The following is a 20,144-nucleotide window of genomic DNA, read 5'->3' on the forward strand; positions in this document are numbered from 1 at the left end:
TCCAGATACCGGTAGGCTACAGGTATCTCCTGACTTCCCTGGTTCACATCCATCGAGCCGTCTAATTGTCTCTCCAATTGTCTGTTCAGCCACACAGCAGCCACCCATCCATTCGGTGTCTGTCTACCCATCCACCCTTCCATCCTGTCACCACCCCCATCCATCATTACTGTGTGCCACGCCCTTGGAAAGTAAATGTAACTAAAACACAATCCCTCCCCCTCGAGTTCATGGCCTGAGTGTAGACCTCCAAAGTAATTTCTATAGCACACAAGTTCCCTGAGAACTCGATAGGTTACATGTGTTTAAAAGATTTTAATGGGAGTTCCCTTGTGGCACAGCAGGTTGAGGATCCGGATTGTCACTGCAGTGGCTTGGGTCGCTGCCCTGGCGTGAGTTCAATCCCTAACGTGGGAACTTGCACATGCTGCACATACAGCCAAAAAAAAAAAAAAAAAGAGGTTTTGACATGTTTAAATAGGTTTGAGAAATGCTGGGTTGAACAAAGCTAAGCAGAAGAAAAGAAAGTGACCACAAAATCAGAGCCTTTAATGTGGTAATGAGCCTTCAACCTGGTAACTGAATTTACCATAGCCCAGCAAACATATGTAGCGTTTCCCAAATTCATTTGACTATGGAACCTTGTTTTCTTCGTATCTCTAAACATCGGAGACCCATAGATCCCAGCCTGGGAAATGCTGGCTGAGAAAAGTGACCTCTGCCAAGAGCCACTAGCTGCGTCTTGGACCTTTTGCCTTTTCTCTTCTCCAGCCTCAAACTCTCCACTTCCTTTCTGTGACCACGGTCTCCTGTCCTCTGCTTCTCCCACTAATGCCCTTCCTCTGAGCCACTTCTGCCCTCAGCCCAACAATGCCAGATTCTGCTTCCCTCTGCCTTTTAGCCCATTGGGCCTTCTGATTTCCTTGCCCTCTAATGCCCCCACCCTCCCCCAGCCCCACTGCCAGGGGCTTGGTGAGTTCAGTAAGGCCAGCCCAGGCTCCTGCTCCTTTGAGAAGTAGGGGAACTGGACCCTAAGGATGCAGGCACTATAGTGTAGAAGAACTTAGGTGCACGGGGTTGCAATTGCTTTCAGCTATGTGACCTAGGGTATCACCTATAATTCTGGGCCTCAGTTTTATCCTCTGTAAAATGGGGGTAATGATACATATGGAGGTAATGTATATAAACTGGTTAGCAGAGTACCTTGCATAGATCAAGATGATGATTATTGTGGTTATTGCAATTATTCCTACCTTCATGCCCTCACTCCTTATTTTTGTTCACTCTTGACTTTTTATTTTTTATTTATTTTATTTTTTGCATTTTTTTAGGGCCGTGGCATATGGAAGTTCCCAGGATAGGGGTCAAATCGGAGCTATAGCTACTGGCCTGCACACAGCCATAGCAACGCAGGATCCGAGCCATGTTTGCGACCTACACCACAGCTCACAGCAGCCTGGATCCCTGACCTACTGAGCAAGGCCATGGATTGAACCCTCATCCTCATGGATACTAGTTGGATTCATTTCCACTGTGCTACAACGGGAACTCCCCAATCTTGACCTTTTAAATCAGCTCATTTGAGTTCCTCCTTCCTTCCTTCTTTCCTTCTTTCACTCACTCAGTGAGTGCCTCCTGGCTCCCTTCAGTCTTTTTCTCAGCTCTGCCACTGATGGATGGTGTGATTTTGAACTTTGGTTCCTCTGTGGAGAGCGCTGTGCTTCTCTGTGGTTTTTTGATGAGCACTAAATGACGTCTGTCAAAGGCCTACCATGTGGAAGGGGCAGAGGAAATGTTTGTTTCTTTCCCCTTAGCTCCCCCTCCCTTGCAGGAGCTGGTCAGGAGTCCCTTTTCAAGGGCCCGTCTGCCCACTGCAAGGGTGCCCTCTGCTGCCCTTTCCTGGCCACTGCCGCCTGTTAGTTACCCTGCAGGCCCTTCCTTTGAGGGCAGAGGATTTCTCAGCAGTACTGTGACCTATTTTCTGACTTTGAGAGAAGTTGTGGGAGGGAGATTTGACACCACAGATGGGGTACTCACTCCCTCATACTTACAACTGCTAGGTCACCATTTACCAGAGAAGGTTACAGGCTCAGATTTTAGTTGCCCAGAGATCACCTAAGCATGTAAGACCCAGAGAATTTGAACCCAGGCCTGACTATAGACTCCTTAGCCAGCATGCTGTTACCTCTGCTGAGAATTCCTGTTCAAAGCAGGTTTCCCGTTTAAGACACAAATCACAGTTGGTCGATTTTGTGGTGGCTCACACTGGCTCAGGGCTGTGCTTTTTTTGGGAACAGATGAATTAACGAGTGGAGGATGTTAGCAAAAGCCTGTGGGTGAAACATGCTGTGGATGTTGCTGAGACTTTCTGTCTAGAATGCTTATCTGCATGTGGTTCCTCCTTTTCCTGAGATTGACATAGCAGTGCCTGCCTACCATTTCTGATGGGTATTAAATGAAATCATCTTTGGGGTTCCCGTCGTGGCGCAGCGGTTAATGAATCTGACTAGGAACCATGAGGTTGCGGGTTCGATCCCTGGCCTCGCTCAGTGGGTTAAGGATCTGGCATTGCCATGAGCTGTGGTGTAGGTCGCAGATGCGGCTCGGATCCCGCGTTGCTCTGGTGTAGGCTGATGGCTACAGCTCCGACTGGACCCCCAGCCTGGGAACCTCCATATGCCACAGGAAGCAGCCCTAGAAAAGGCAAAAAGACAATAAATAAATAAATAAATAAATAAATAAATAAATGAAATCTTTATAGTGTGGGTGTATGTATATATAGTTAGATAGATAGATAGATGTATAGTGTATGTGTGTGTGTGTGTGTGTGTGTGTGTGTGTATAAAGAGAGAGAGAGAGATGTATTTATCTGTCTATCTGATACACACACATTTGGTTTTCATCCTCCGTGCCTTGCTATCAATTAATTCAAACCTTCTCCTGTCAGCTGAGTGGCATGTTTAGTTGGAAGAGGGATTTAGTGATGTTCCCATGTTCCAGATTTTGGGTAAATGTCTATGCTGGCAAATGGGAGAGCCAGGCCTAGAGCTCAGGCTTTGTTCCCAAGAGGAAGCCTCTCTCTGGGCCAGAATCTCCTATCTAAACTTGTGCATGGGTGTCTGCCCCATGCTGACTCTGTGTTCTCTGCAGGTGTTAGCTGAGGTGCTCACTGGCATCCCTGCTGTGGATACCGCCCGAAGCCCGGTTTACTTGGTAAGACAACCCAGTGCTTGTGGTTCGAAGCTGTGAAGGGTGGAGGGGTGGGCAGGCAGGGACCTCTACTGTACCCATTTTACAGATGCCAATGAGGCCTGGTCCAGGGTTTGATTTGCCCCTGTGCAAAGTCGCGATAACCTCCCCACTTTGCGAGCCAACCAGTAAATACTTTTTCTTGATAATGGAGTTTAGAATGTTTGGGGAAAATCTGTTTTTTCTCTCTATATGTCAGGCAATCAAATAGGGTTTGTCTTTACACTGGTAAAAGTTAATTTCAGCCCTTTAATAAAAACAATAACTTCTGGAAGTTCCCATGTGGCACAGCAGGTTAAGGTGTTGCTGCAGCTGTGGTGCAGGTAGTAATAGTCCTTGGCCGGGGAACTTCCATGTGCAGTGGGTCCCCCCCACCCCCAAAAAGACTATATAATCATATAGACCATGGAATACCATGAAGTTATTTATAAAAAAAAAACCTTTATGGGAGTTCCTGTCATCGCTCAGCAGTAGTGAACCCTACTGATGTCCATGGGGATCCAGGTTTGATCCCTGGCTTTCCTCAGTGGGTTAAGGATCCAGCACTGCCGTGAGTTATGGTGTAGGTCACAGATATGGCTCAGATCTGGCATGGCTGTGGCTGTGGTGTAGGCCAGCCGCTGCAGCTCTAATTCCACCCCTAGCCTGGGAAACTCCATGTGCCATGGGTGCTGCCCTAAAAAGACAATAAATAAATAAACAAATAAAAAAATTTAAAAACCTTTATAAATATGTTTGTAAATACTTACAATGAGGATAAAGTATATAATATGATAAATTTTGACATACATGTATATTTGTGATGTCATCACCAAAACAAGATGGTGATGGGAGCTCCCTGGTGGTCTAGGGATTAGAATTTGGTGCTTTCACCACTGCAGCCCTGGTTCAATCCCTGGTCTGGGAACTGAGCTCCCACATCAAGCCATGGCACTGCAGCCAGAAAGAAATAACAAAAAAATCCCCCAGAACCCCAACAAGATAATGGCCATGACTACTACCCAAGAAGTTACCTCTTTTCCTTTGTCACCTCCCCTCACAGCCCTCCCCACCCCAGCTGTCCCCTGTAGCCATCTGTCTGCTTTCTATCACTGTACAGCTGGACAGAAGTTGCCATTTTCGAGGTGCACCCGTGCTCTCTGTGTGTCAGGAGTTCATTTCTCAGGGCCCTGAGTGATGTTCTGGTTCATGGATATACCCCAATTTGTCCATTCACCTGTGGGTGACATTTGGGGTGTTTGACCATTACAAATAATGCTGCGACCTTTGTGTGGAGGCCTCAGCGTGGACCCGTGTCCATTTCTGTCACGGTGTAAGTCACACTTTCGAGATGTACACGATGGTATGGTTTTGACAAATCTAGACAGTGGCATAACCATCACCAGAGTCAAGATATGGAATATTTCTGTCATTCTAGAAAATTCCCTCATACCCCTCTATACTCAGTGCTCTCTCCCCACATCCAGCCCCTGGCAGCTCCTGATCTAGTTTCTGTCCGTGTAGTTCTGTCCCTTCTGGAGGGTTGTGTAAGTGGAATCACAGAGCCCATGCCTGTTGCTTTCGGGCTCCTTCCACTTGAAGGCATGATGCCTTTGATGTTCATCCATGTTGTGTGTATCAGTGGCCCTTCCTTTTACTGCTGGCGAGTGTTCCATTGTATGGATGTCTGACCATTTGTTTATCTCTTCACCACTTGCCAGATAAGTGGCTTGCTTCCATGTCCTGGCAATTCTAAATAAAGCTGACTTAAACATTCTTATTTTTAAAAAACAAAACAAAACAAAACAAAACAGGGAGTTCCCTCTGTGGCACAGTGGGTTAATGATCCGACTTGTCTTTGTAGCCTTGCTGGTTTGATCCCCAGCTTGGCACGGTGGGTTAAGGATCCAGTGTTGCCACAGCTGTGGTGTAGGTTGCAGATGTGGCTTGGATTTGACCCCTGGCCTGGGAACTTCCATATGCTGCTGAAAAAGAAAAAAAGAACAGTGTATAGTGTGATCCCATCTTTGGTAATAAATAGATGAATGAATTTTAAAAATTGCATGTTTTCTTATATATTTGGGGCTAATAACCGGATTAACCTCATAGGGTTCAGTGAAGATTAAAAATATGAGAAGTGCCAAAACAGTCACTAGAACATGGTTAGCACTCTGTGTGGTAGCTTTTATTATTTATTTTTTGCTTTTTTTTAGGGCTGCACCCATGGCATATGGAGGTTCCCAGGCTAGGGATCCAGTTGGAGCTACAGCTGCCAACCTACGCTACAGCCACAGCAACGTGGGATCTGATCTGCGTCTGCGACCCACACCACAGCTCAAGGCAACTCCAGATCCTTAAGCCACTGAGTGAGGCCAGGGATCGAACCCACAACCTTGTGGTTCCTAGTCAGATTCATTTCTGCTGTGCCACATGGAAATTCCCCATAGCTATTATTATTATTATTGCTCTTATTTTAATAGCTCTTGGGGATTGCTTGCCATTATTGTATATAACTAAAGTAATTACAACTGTGGATTTTTTTTAGCACAAAGTCTAAAAGAATGTAACCCAAACTATCAGCAGGGATTACCTTTGGAGAGTTGAAATGAAGGAAAAGGTTAACTTTTGCCCTAAAACGTCAACTTGCTTCTATTTTAGTTTTTAACAAAAAATGTTTTTAATAACATTATTGATTTTATAATAATTTCTGTTTAATTTAAAAATTTTAGGAGTTCCTGTTGTGGCTCAGCGGAAACAAATCCGACTAGGAACCACAAGGTTGCAGGTTCGATCCCTGGCCTCGCTCAGTGGGTTGAGGATCAAGCGTTGCCATGAGCTGTGGTATAGGTTGCAGATGCGGCTCGGATCATGCGTTGCTGTGGCTGTGGTGTAGGCCAGTAGCTACAGCTCTGATTAGACCCCTAGCCTGGGAACATTCATATGCTGCGGGTGCAGCCCTAAAAAGACAAAAATAAATAAAAATAAAAATTTTAGGGAGTTCCCTGGTGGCCTAGTGGGTTAAGGATCTGGGGTTGTCACTGCTGTGGAACAGGTTTGATCCCTGGCCTTGAAAGTTCAACGTGCCACAGGTGTGACCAAAAAATTTTAAAATTAATTTATATATTTAAATTATTTATTTATTTATTTGTTATTTTTAAATTTTATGGTCACACCCATGAACTATAGAAGTTCTCAGGCCAGGGATTAAATCCCAGCTGCAGTTGTGTCAATGGATCATTTTCACTGCAGTGGGCTGATGATCAAACCCATGCCTCACAGAGTCCCAAGCCGCTGTAGTTAGATTCATTTTTTTTTTTTTTTCTTTTTAGGGCCACACCTGCGGCATATGAAGTTCCCAGGCTAGGGGCTGAATCGAAACTGTAGCTACCAGCCTACACCACAGCTCATGTCAACACTGGATCCTTGACCCACTGATTGAGGCCAAGGATCAAACCTGCATTCTCATGGATACTAGTCAGGTCTGCAACCTGCTGCAGTTGGATTCTTAACCACTGTGCCACAGTGGGAACAGCCCCCACATTTTTAAAAAAATTCAAGTAATCTGCATACTTGGCTTAGAAAACGTAACCTTCCGGTCATCTACTCCATATCTCTTTCCCTGGCCTGCCCTCAGGGAGGATCACTTGCTTAAAAAGCCCTTTTTATTATGGAGAGTTTCAAACATACAGGAAAGTCAGGAGAATAATATAAAGAATCTCCATTTATCCATTTCATCAGTTTTCCACATAGTGCTTTTATTTCTTTTGCACCTCTGAAACCTTTTTTGTGTATTTTCTTTTTTTCCTACTGTGCCTGTGGCTTGTGGAAGTTCCCAGGCCAGGGATCAACAGCAGTGACCTGAACTGCTGCAGTGACAACACTGCTGAGCAGCAGGAAATCCTTGTCTGTGTATTTTCAAATGAACCCCAGATATTGTTATTTTTCCTTCAGAACTTAGTTTTCTTAATTTCTTATTATCATTGAATACCCATTTCATCTTTAGAGTTCCCAAATTGTCTCAAAAATTGCTTTTTAAGGTTGGTTCATTTGAAATGGAATTCAAGCAAGGTCCACATGTTTCTGAAGACGAGTTGTCTCACTGCACCCGTACCCCCCCCTTTTCTTTCTGCCTGGCATTGCATTTTTGCATTAAGTAGGTCACTTGTATGGCGGGTTCACGGACCGCATCTTCTGACTGCGTCTTGTGGTGCCCTTGCATTGTTTCTCTGTTCCTCCTGTTTCCTGTACCCTGATTATCCACTCTTGAGATTTGATTAGAATCATGGTCAGTGTTGCTTCTAGATGGTCCTGTGTACCTCCCGTTGGGTCACAGCACGAGGCATGTGGCAGATCTTCCTCCTTTCAGTGCTGAGAGTCCTCTGGGTTGAGGTGGATTTGCTGAGTCCCTCCCTTACTCAGTTCCCTGTCACTCTGCCTGCCACCCTGTATTCTTGATGAAGGACAGCATCTTCTGACCAATGTTGCTGGGTGAGAGCCATGATTTCATTGGCGGTGGTCAAGTGGGGAGTGTTTCCTTACAGCCTTCTTTCAGGGCAGCCACTGAACAGTTTCTGATTCCGTTTGCAGATGGTGGTAACCTCCATATCCATAAATAATACACTTCTCTTGTTATTTACTGATTTGCCAACTTTAAACACCAATACGCTTTTTAAAAAGATAAACATCTAAAAAGGCAGAGTTCACATAAGAAAGTTGTGCAGAGGGCATTTATAAATGAACCCCTGGGCTGAGATATCCCATGGTGGCAGATCTCCGACTAGTGCCCATGAGGACTCGGGTTCAAATCCCTGGCCTCGCTCAGTGTGTTAAGGATCTGGTGTTGCTGTGAGCTCAGCAGACCTGACATAGTGTCCATGAGAATGCGGGTTCAATCCCTGGCCTCATTCAATGGGTTAAGGATCTGGTCTTGCCAAAGGCAGCAGAGTAGGTCACAGATGTGGCTCAGATCCAGCTTTTGTGGCTCAGCAGACCTGACATAGTGTCCATGAGAATGCGGGTTCAATCCCTGGCCTCATTCAATGGGTTAAGGATCTGGTCTTGCCAAAGGCAGCAGAGTAGGTCACAGATGTGGCTCAGATCCAGCTTTTCTGTGGCTGTGGCATAGGCTGGCAGCTGCAGCTTCAATTTAACCCCTAGCCTGGGAACTTCCATGTGCCAAGGTGCAGCAGTAAAAAGAAAAAAAGGAAAAAAAAAAAAGAACGCCTTGGAGTTCCCATTGTGGCTCATCGGTAATGAACCTGACTAGTATCCATGAGGATGTGGGTTCACTCCCTGGCCTTGCTCAGTGGGTTAAGGATCCAGTGTTGATGTCAGCTATGGTGTAGGCTGTGGCTGTGGCATAGACTGGCAGCTGTAGCTCCGATTAGACTCCTACCCTAGGACCTTCCATACACCATGGGTGTGGCCTTAAAAAGACAAAAAACAAACAAGCAAACAAAAAAAACCCCACAAAAAAACAAAACAAAAACCTTGAAGTTCCCACTGTGGTGCAACAGGATTAGCAATGTCTCTGCAGTGCCAGGACATAGCTTTGATCCCCAGCAGGGCACAGTGGGTTAAACAATCTAGTGTTGCTGCTGCAGTGTAGGTTGCAACTGTGGCTTAGATCTGATTTCTGAGTTGGGAACTCCTTATGCTTCAGGGTGACCTCCCCTCCTCCAAAAAAAAAAAAAAGGAAAAAAAATGAACTCCTTGCCACCTTGAGGGTTTTAATCTCCATGTATTGAATTACTAATAGTGTTAAGTGTGTAAGTATTTTTGGATCCTTAGACAACCCATTTTTCTCAATGGGGAAACTGAAGCAGAGTGGGAACTTTTTTTTTTTTTTTTGTCTTTTTAGGGCCATACCCCTGGCATATGGAGGTTCCCAGGCTAGAGATCCAGGTGGAGCTGTAGCTGCCAGCCTACGCCACAGCCACAGCAATGCCAGACCTGAGCCGCGTCTGCGACCTTCACCACAGCTCACAGCAACGCCAGACCCTTGACCCACTGAGTGAGGCCAGGGATCAAACCCGCATCCTCATGGATGCTAGTTGGGTTCATTAACTGCTGAGCCACAAGGGAAACTCCCTTATTTTGTTTTTGAAGCTAATATTACAACTATGTCTGATGATAATCTCTGGTAATCTTTTATTTTGAATTATGACTGTATTTATATAAAAAGCTATATGAAGCAATAAAAATTTAGTTTTATATTTAACAAATCACTTCTATTAAAAAATAAGAAAATTACCCAAAAAGGAAAAGATGATACTTAACTGAAAAATAAGTGTGTACAACTTGTGGAGACATTTATGAGGCACCTACTCTATGCCAGGTTCTGTTCTTGGTGCTGGGGAAACAAAGGTGAAGCAAGGTAAATTTCCTACCCTCATGGGGCTTTCATTTTAGTGGGAGAAAACAGATGCTATTTAAGTAAATGAAAATATGTGTAATTCCAGGCCAGCAGTAAGTGCTATGAAGAAATGTGAAGTAATGTTAGAGGAGAGAGTGAAGGGGCCGGGGGAGGGCTATTTTAGGTCAGGAAAGACTTCTTGGTGAGGTGACATCAGAGCAGAGACCCAAATGAAGTGAGGGACCAGGACATGGTAGAACTCAAGGGAGGTGCAGACTAGACCGAGAGAACAGTAAGTGCAAAGGCCCTGAGGCAGCACAGAGGCTTCCAAGATGGAAGGAAGAGACAGAGTGGCTGAGTACAGTGAGCTAGAGGGAGAGAAGGAGCAGAGATGGGTAGGTTGGCAGGGGCCAGACTGTCACCGAGTCAGGGGTTTCTGAAGGCCATAGTTAACATCAGGAATGCTTGATGTTAAAACAAATACACAAAACCCCTGTAATTTTTCCAAATATAAATGTAAAGCAGACTTGTAAAATATTTGGTAAGTATATGAAAGTATAAAAAATAAAATAGAAATAATTCTTGGAGATGACCGCTATTAATATTTGATACCCTGTCCTTTGCTATTATTTTATGTATGTATACATACACACAATTTACATTATTTACATATTCATATTTAAATATTTATTTATATCTGATATTTATTGCAATGGATTTTCATCAACTTTTGCATGTATGAACATCAACTTATGTAGTATGAAATATTGTGCAATATTTACATATAATGCATATAGCATATAACAAAGTATATTGAAATATTTCTATATACTTTATATCATTTAAAATATACATTATATATTTTGTAGTTATATAAAAGATTTTATATAGTTAATATGTTTATATAAAATACTCCATATCTATGAAGTATACAAATATGTACATATATAATATTTTTAAAGTAGAGAATGTTATATATGTACATAATATTATATGTAGAATGTATAACATATGTATAACATTTATATGTAGAACATTATGTATAATATGCATATATGTAGAATATACATGGAAAATTTATTTATTTATTTATTGTCTTTTGTCCTTTTAGGGCTGCACCCACGGCGTATGGAGGTTCCCAGGCTAGAGGTCTAATCGGAGCTGTTGCTGCTACAACCACAGCAACGCCAGATCCTAGCTGCATCCTACACCAGAGCTCACAGCAACAGCAGATCCTTAACCCACTGAGCAAGGCCAGGGATTGAACACGAAACCTCACGGTTCCTAGTCAGATTCGTTTCTGCTGTGCCATGAAAGGAACTCCAGAAAATTTATATATAAATGCATTATTTATACAAATATATGACAAATATAAAAACAAATATATATATATATATTTATATATATATTTATTTAGTTTTTGCTTTTTAGGGCTGTACCCGTGGCATATGGGGTTCCCAGGCTAGGGTTACAGCTGCTGGCCTGTGCCGCAGCCACAACAACGTGGATCTGAGCCACATCTGCGAACTGCACCACAGTTCACAGCAATGCCAGATCCTTAACCCATTGAACGGGGCCAGGGATCGAACCCAAAGCCTCAAGGTTCCTAGCCAGAATTGTTTCCACTGCACTACAATGGGAACTCCCTAAAAACAAATATAAATGTTTCCTATGTCAATGTAATATATTATAGATGAATGCGCTATATATTATATCAGTCACTATTATAATTATATTACATATTAATTTCCTATATTTAATATATTTAATTAATATAAGTAATATATTTGTAACCCATTTATGTAAGTTGGTTTATATATAAGCTGCAAATAAGTGAATACATACATATGAAATACGCTATGTGACATGTAACTTGTATTATACAAATATATAGAAATATATTTATTATTATTTATATAGCATATCTCGTTTTATGCATAGTTTATTCTTTATTTTTTTTGTCTTTTTAGGGCCACACCCATGGCATATGGAGGTTCCCAGGCTAGGGATGTAATCGGAGCTGTGCTGTCAGCTTACACCAGAGCTACGGCAACACCAGACCTAAGCTGCATCTGAGACCTACACCACAGCTTATGGCAACGCTGGATCCTCGACCCACTGAGCGAGGCTGGGGATTGAATCCGCAACCTCATGGTTCCTAGTCGGATTTGTTTCCTCTGCGCCACAATGGGAACTCCCTTGTTTTATGCATGGTTTAGATTTCTGCTTTCTAAGTGGAATAAGATGTTATAGCATGTTAATACAAAATGTATAAAATATAAAAACATGTAAAAATTTACGATTATGCATGATTATATATAATATGTATTACTATGTAACATGTATATATAATCATGTGTAATCATGAATAATTAAATATACATGATTATATATTATTATATAATAGGATATACAATATCCTAGTAAATATACATGGGCCAGAATCCCACATCCTAAAATGTTTAATTTATATCATAAGAAATTGTTCCTTTAAAAAAAAAAAAAAAGAAAAGAAATTGTTCCTGGAGTTCCCTTCATGGCTCAGAGGTTAATGAACCTGACTAGCCTTCATGAGGACACAGGTTCGATCCCTGGCCTCGCTCAGTGGGTTAAGGATCTGGCGTTGCCTTGAGCTGTGAAGTAGGTTGCAGGCGAGGCTCAGAGAGTGTATTGCTGTGGCTGTGGCGTAGGCTGGTGGCTACAGCTCTAATTAGACCCCTAGCTTGGGAACCTCCATATACTATGGGTACAGCCCTAAAGAGACAAAAAGACAAAAAAAAAAAAAAAAAAGAAATTTTTCTGTTGGGAGTTCCCGTTGTGACTCAGAGGTAACGAACCTGACCAGTATCCATGAGGACAAGGGTTCGATCCCTGGCCTTGCTCGGTGGGTTAAGGATCCAGTGTTGCCCTGAGCTGTGGTGTAGGTTGCAGACATGGCTTGGTTCCTGCATTGCTATGGCTCTGGTGTAGGCCGGCAGCTGTAGCTCCGATTAGACCCCTAGCCTGGAAACCTTTACATGCCGCAGGTGTGGCCCTAAAAAGACAGAAGACAAAGAAAAAAAAGATAAATTGTTCCTGTAAATGTTAGTAAGATAAATTATTATTACTAATAGACTATTGATGTTAATTCTCTGTCAAGTATTGCACTTCAGAGTTCCCGTTGTGGTGAGGAGGAAACGAATCCGACTAGGAATCATGAGGTTGTGGGTTTGATCCCTGGCCTCTCTCAGTGGGTTAAGGATCTGGCGTTGCCGTGAGCTGTGGTGTAGGTCACAGATGCAGCTGTGGCTGTGGTGTAGGCCAGCAACTGTAGCTGATTCAACCCCTAGCCTGGAAACATACGTATGTTGCGGCCCTAAAAAGCAGAAAAAAAAAAGTATCACACTTCATGCTTTCGATGCACAGGGTCATTTAATCTTTGTATTAGTCTATTCTCCCCATTTTCCTGGCGAAGCAACCGCGGCCTAGAAAGGTTAGGCCTGCCCGGTGGTATGTGTGCTATGGAGGGCTCTGTACATGTGGGGAATTTAGCAGTTCTCCAGTTCTTGGCTGTCTTACTTGTCTCTGGGACCCTGGCAATTATTTTTTTAATCCCATTGGTTTTCTGTGTGTTTGGAGCTCTGGGGCAGTCCTGGAGGTGGGCGAGGTGCGTGTGGTTGGACCCCACACCCCTGCTGCTCACACTCGGGTGTTTCCCCTCTTCTCCCCACAGAAGGATTTACTCCTCAATGAAATTCCCAGCAGCACCGTGTCGCTCTGCTCCAGGAGGACGGACGTGGAGAAGGTGATGGCCAAGGAGATCTGCCAGAGATACCTGGAGAAGAGAGTAGGGAGGCTGCCCGAGGCCTGCGCTGAGGCCTTGGCCACTGCCGCCTGCGTCTGCCTGCGGAGGCGCAACGCCAGCCTGGCCGAGGTGAGCCTGATGCTCAGCTTTTCCCCCAGAGAGGCCCATCCTGGGTCAGATGGGCCTCACCTTGTGGGCCCAATGGGCCTGCTTTACCAGGGACTTGGTCACAGTCCCTTTATGGAGAAGTGATTTCATACACTGGGGCCATATTTGGTTGCAAATAGCAATATTTGCAATATTTGGTTGCTCAGGGCAGCCAGACTGGAGGTGTGGTCCTACTCGCCCTCAGGACCACACCCTCAGCATTCCCTAGTGGTTAGGATCCTGCATGGTCCCTGTTGTGGTTCCAGTCATTGCTGTGGTGCAGGTTCAGTTTCTGGCCCCCTGGCCCATCACCTTCCAAAGTCCATTTGCTTTCTCTGTAAGTGCTTTATTCTCCCTTCTCTCTAGGCCCTTCTCCTTCCAGCCATCCTTTAGGTCAGGGGATAAACCACATTCACTTAACTGTCATGGTTCTGTCTTCACTGAGAGACCGAATCTCCAGGTGCAATTCCAGCTTCTCAGTGACTGAGCTTGTTTGATCTAGCTAGGATAAGGTGTCCCCGCCTTTGGCCAATTAGATAAGGTGGTGGGAGGTGGGCTCAGTTATATAAACCTGGTGGCCAGGGGGCAAGCCCGGAAGGTAGGAAGGCCAGGTCCCAGAGAAAGGGCTCATTCTTTAGCAAATACCCCAGAAATCAACCACCACAGCAGATAGAATATTTATGTGGAGGCGGTTTCCATGGTAACAGGTGTCAATTTAGGGACCAAATTTGCTAGGACTTTTCAAGGACAAAATAACTGCCTGAAAGGGCTCTCAGAGATCACCCCACTGAGTGCTTTTCAAGTGGTGTCTGGCAGAGAGGGACTCCTTGAGAATACCTCTTGGCAGGAAGACTGCTGTGGGGGCTGCAGGACCCACCCAAGACTCTAGCCCGACATCCACAGTCGATTCTCATAATGTACTGGGTTCTCAGTATTTTATTTGGGGAAAAGTTTTGCTAGCTGAAAAATAATCTTCAAATACCACTGCCTTAGCCCAAGCCTCCCATTTTATGGATGGGGATGTCGAGGCCAAGAGAGGAGAAGATAAGTCCAGAGGGAGTTTCTGTCAGTGCCTTCTGGCATCAGTACGTGGCATGAGCTAGAGACCAAGACACTGCTGTCAGCCTGGGCTGTGCTCCAGCTGCCTGAGTGCCACAGCATTCAGTCACTCATTCAGCAGTTGTGTGCTAGCCCCCAGGGTTATGTCGGGGAACAAGGCAGGCCCAGTTCCACTCTCCTGGAGTTCAGACACTGTGCAGTCATAGTCTGGTGAGCACTGGAGTAGTGTAGGGGGCCCCACCTGGGACTTTCCCAAGGAAGTGATGTGTAAGCAGATGAGCAATTCAGGCAGAAGGAACAATTCATGCAAATAGCCTGAGTTGAGAGAGAGCCTGGCAAGGTCAAGGGCCTGGAAGAGGTCACAGTGGCTAGAACACAGAGCACATGGGGCAAAGTGGCTTGTGATGAGGCTGCTACAGAGAAGGGACCTGACAATAGAGGGCTTTGCAGGCACAGTCAGAATTTTGAGGAAGTCACTGAGGGTATTAAGCAGGGGCAGGACATAATCAGACTTATGTTTTAAAAAGAACTCTCTCCATCAACCGCCTTATTCTTTCATTCAGACTCATGCCTTCATTCATTTCATTCTTTTGTTCAGTTAGAGCACATTCAAAGAAGCTGCTATAATGAGGAGACTCCAAGAAAAATGACATAGAAGTTTATTCTCTTTAGCTTAACGGTTTTAATGTAGACAGTCCAGAGCTGATGTGGCAGTGCCACAGTATTGGGGATTCAGGCTCCTGTATTGTTGCTCTGCTATCTTTACCCTGTGGCTTCCATTTCAGAAGTAGCAGTGGCTGCTCTGGCTCAGGCTATCACACCTGCACTCCAGCCACCAAAAGAAGGTTAAAAAGAAGAGGAGAACATACCCTCTGCCTTTTAAGGGTGTGACCTGGAAATGCACACGTTACTTTTTTCCCACACCCTGTAGGCCAGAACTTAGTTATATGGCAACACCTAGTTCCTAGTGAAGTTTTTTTTTTTAGGGCCAAATCTGCAGCACATGTAAGTTCCCAGGCTAGAGGTCAAATCAGAGCTATAGCTGCCGGCCTACACCACAGCCACAGCAATTTGGGATCCAAGCCACGTCTGCAACCTATACCACGGCTCATGCCAACACCAGATCTTTAACCCACTGAGTGAGGTCAGGGATTGAACCCACATTCTCATGGATACTAGTCAGGTTTGTTATTGCTGAGCCACAAAGGGAACTCCCAAGTGAATTTGTTTTTTTTCAGCTTGGCAGGTTTTTTTTTTAGGGCCACACCTGTGGCATATGGAAGTTCCTGGGCCAGGGATCAAATCCCAACTGCAGCTGCCACCTACATCGCAGCTGTGGCAGCACCAGATTCTTAATGCCCTGTGTCAGGCCAGGGGTCATACCTGTGCTGCCACAGAGACAATGCTGGATCCTCAACTCACTGTGCAACAGCAGGAACTCCTTGGCAAATATTTATTGGGGATATACTGTGAAGATTTTTTTCAAGAGGTGACATTTGAACTGGGCCTTGAAGGATGAGGAAGCATTTGCTGTGTAGAATAAAGGAGATAGGGCACTTGAGGTGTCCAAAGAAGAATGAGAAATGGTCCTTGCCCCCAATGTTTCAGAACCAAGATAGGAAGTGAGAGATCAACAGGGTCTTGGACTTGAAGACAAGCCAACCTGGGTTTCATGCTTGGTTCTGCCACTTGCTTACTGGGTGACCTTAGGCAGGGAACTTAACCTCTCTCATCTTTTAATTTTCTTTTATTTATAAAAACTCATTGTACATCATGTATCAAATGTGCTTTGGACATAGCAAGGCACTGAGCAAATGAGATTTGCTATTATTACTCAGGGATTGTTTATGTGCCGTGTGTGTGTGTGTGTGTGTGTGTGTAAAGAAAACAATGCTTCTTCCCCATCTGCCTTTAATCTTCCAAAACTTCCGGAGTTCCCGTCGTGGCGCAGTGGTTAACGAATCCGACTAGGAACCATGAGGTTGCCGGTTCAATCCCTGGGCTCACTCAGTGGGCTAAGGATCTGGCATTGCCATGAGCTGTGGTATAGGTTGCAGACGAGGCTCGGATCCCCAGTTGCCGTGGCTGTGGCGTAGGCCAGCAGCTGTAGCTCCTAGTGGACCCCTACCCTGGGAACCTCCATATGCTGCAGGTGTGGCCCTAGAAAAAACAAAAAGAAAGGAAAAAAAAAAGTGATAGAAATTCAACTCAAATTCTTAGATACAGACACACATGTACACAAAAAGAAGGAAGCAGGGAGAATGTGAATGAGGGAATGATTTATTGTCTCATTTAAACAAACTGTAGGCAGGACAGGCATTGTGGGGCAGCTAGACCCAGGGTCTCAACCAGCAAAGTGCAGCTATCTGTATCTCTGAGGCTTTGTCTCTCTTTCCATCTCTATCCTCTGTTTCACTCTATGTGGGGGCTCCATTTTCTCCTACTGTGAGTTTTCCATGTATGGTGGGAAATCTGGCCCTGCCACTAGAAAAGAAAGGGGACTTTTTCATCAATAAGCTTTAGGTGGAAGAAGCCCACAGAAGGCTTCTGATTGGCCTGCTTGGGTCATGTGCTCACACCTGGATCAATCATTAAGATCAGTGTTATGGGATTTTGTCATTGGTCCATCTGGGTCACATGCTGGAATGGATGGTGGATGGAGGCAAGACTGGCTCTTTTCAAAGGAAGGATGACGTTCTTCCAGGCAACGCAATGAGCATTTAATTCTTCAGTGTCTCTCTCTCTCTCCTGAGACCTGGGAGACCTGCTAGATTTTTAATTTCAGGAAGAGCTCTCAGTGAGTGCCTTTGTCTCCTCCCCAAGGTGTGTGGCTCTGTGGCGGCTGTAGAAGAGCTGCTGAGGATTCAGGACATGTCGGTCTCTTGGAGTGGGCTTTCTGAGGGCACAGGTTTTTCCTCCAACACCCCAGAAGAAACGGATGATGTGGACAATTCCAGCTTGGAATCCTCCAGCTCCATGAGGGAGGCCCCCTGGGCTGGGGCTGCCGCCTTGCCTCCCCCCACAGTGGATGGAGAAGGCAGGCTGCCAGCCAGCGGGGAAGTGGAAGCTGACTCCTTCTCTGAAGCTTGCGCCTGTCCAGAGCCTCCCCAGGATGGTAAGCATGGGGTCTGAGTGTTGTACATGCTCATTTATGTCTGTAACTCAGCCCATCATTTATTCCTTCTCTCCCTCATTCATGCGTTCATTTGGTTATTCAGCCATTCACCTACCCGCTGGCTGCACAAAGAGAAACCTGGGGAACCATCGCCCCTCTCTTCTGACCCCCAATGTCTGGTCCCTCACTCAGATCCATTGACCTAAACACACCTCAGCCCTCTTGGCTTCCCTGCATTGCCTGTCCCTGTACCACTACCACTACCCCCACCCTCGCCTCCTCTAAGCTACTTTCCTCTTGCTGGATGGCCACATAGCCTTCCTGTGTCCTTTCTGATCCACCCTGGCCCCTCACCAGTTCCTTCTCCAGGGGCCAGACAGAGTGGCTTTTAAAAGAACTTTTAAAAGACCTTCCTCCCCATGGCACTTAAGGACCAAGTCAGAACTCTCCCTTGGGACCAGCAAGGGCCCCTGTGGTCGGTCGTCACCGGCCTCTCCATCCTCATTTTACACCTTGCCAGCTGCTTCCAAAAATGCCTTCTATTTATCCCTCTGGGGTCCAAATACACCAGATTTCCTTCTGAAATAAAAATTTGGAAGGCCTTTACAATTCAGCACTCTCATCTCTAGTAAACGTGGCTTTATGATTGTCTCAGGCTCTGACCTCTCCTATTGTTCCTCCTCCCACATGGAGGTGAGAGGATGAAGAGAGAGGGTGTAAGCTTCATTCCAACTGCCCCTCCCCAGGGGAGAAGCATGGAAGCCTCCCCTTTCTGAGAGGTGGGGGCAGGGGGCAGGGCTTCCCTGTGAAAACAAAAGTTGCGACAGTTCTCATTCAGCTCTGGGCCTGATTCCAAAGCCTGATTTAAGTGAGAAATTCCGACCAAGTCTGACTTTCTAAGAATTATAGTGATAATGGTAACTGTTTCCAAATATCTTTTGTTTAAATTGCTCTCCTTTTTTTAAAAACTTTTCATTGAACATCAGCTACAGAGACTTCGTGGAAAATTGAGATCAATGAGGCCAAAAGGAAACTGATGGAGAATATTCTACTTTACAAAGAGGAGAAACTGGATAGCATTGAGCTCTTTGGCCCCTGATGATTTGAACACAGCTGAGAACCATGTTCTTCCATTGGAAAGATGCATGTCTAATCAAGAAAAAGATCTGAGGCAGAATCAAGATCTCCCAGGAAACACCAACCATCAGCTTCCCTGGAGGGGAGAGACACTTCTATTTTGACAGAGTGGGTTGGGGGGAGACAAGACCTCTGCTTTCAGGGACACAAAAATCCAAGTCCTCTTCCTTTCTGAGATTTGTCAGTCAGAGCTCAGAGTTATCAGGAGACTAAAGGGGAAACCGTGGTACATGGGCTCAGGATATGGGCAATTTTGGGGTTCTAGGGAGTGTGTGACAATAACCACCCAGGAGATGCCATTACCCTTGACTGCTGACACAGCATTCTGAGCACCACGGGCACTTTCCAAAGTTAAGATCTCTGGGTAATACTTGCCGCCAATGGCCTGCAAACTTCCATGACCCAGAAGACTTTCAACTCACATCCCAGTGCAATTCTTCACTCCCTCCTCAGGGTCTTAAATTTTACAAATGCCAGACACCTGGCAGAGGGTTCTAGAAGTTTTCTGCTTTCTCTTTTGGAAATCTTGCAACCCACAGATATTTATTTAATGCACTCTGCACCTTTGTCCTCCCATCCCACTAATGCTAATATTTTTAATAAAGCTTTTAGAGAATATGTATTATTTATGGCTGGATGAAGAACCAGGAGACCTAGTTTCATGTTTGATTCTGCTGCTAACTAAGCCAATCATTTACTTTCCAGAACCTCTGTTTCCTTGTAAGTATCATGCACTCATTCTCCTTCCCTGGGCTGTTGCAGAGGGATGGGTGAGACATGGCTACAGAAGCATTTTGAACATGCACTTGTCCTGTTCTAAAAAAAAAAAAAAAAAAAGACATTGAACATTTATTTGCGCCATAACATTTATGCAGTGGATATATTTCTAAAAAGTCATGTTGCAAAGCTTTTTGTGAAATGCTATTTTAAATTCATTGTGTCCTATTTTAAATAAACCTAATATAGTGATTCCTCCCTTTTTAAATAAAATAAAAATACATTGGTAAAGTCAATAGATATCCTGTAACCAAATGAATTTGTTTGGAGAAGGCGCTCTGCATCCATGAGGGGTATATTGTGGGGTGGCTAGAGATTGGGTGCTGACTGCGAAATATTGGCTGTTAATAGTTGCGTGGTCATGGCAAAGTTAGGGAGTTACTTTGAGCCTCTGTTTCTTCATCCATATAATGGGGAGAATAAAAAGTACCTGTTTTGTAGGTTTGTTGTCAGGGCAAGGGGTAGATTCTGCCTGGTGAAAGTATTCAGTAGCCCCCCAGCAAAGTCAGGTTTGTATCAGTGTGCAATAAAGCCAGGTAGGC

General features: G+C 44.8%; 1 protein-coding gene across 1 annotated transcript in view; it reads left to right on the forward strand.

Annotated features, from left to right (window-relative positions):
* The window catches only part of IRAK2 (interleukin 1 receptor associated kinase 2), a 66,229-nt gene extending 46,387 nt beyond the window's left edge, over positions 1-19,842 (forward strand). The window contains exons 10-13 of the mRNA XM_021069319.1: positions 3,151-3,213; positions 13,296-13,496; positions 17,397-17,688; positions 18,675-19,842. Of these exons, the coding sequence (XP_020924978.1) occupies positions 3,151-3,213; positions 13,296-13,496; positions 17,397-17,688; positions 18,675-18,787 (669 nt within the window). The 3' untranslated portion in view covers positions 18,788-19,842. The remainder of the gene's footprint in view (positions 1-3,150; positions 3,214-13,295; positions 13,497-17,396; positions 17,689-18,674) is intronic.

The sequence above is a fragment of the Sus scrofa genome, chromosome 13 (genome assembly GCF_000003025.6).
Source record: "Sus scrofa isolate TJ Tabasco breed Duroc chromosome 13, Sscrofa11.1, whole genome shotgun sequence".
NCBI lineage: Eukaryota > Metazoa > Chordata > Mammalia > Artiodactyla > Suidae > Sus > Sus scrofa.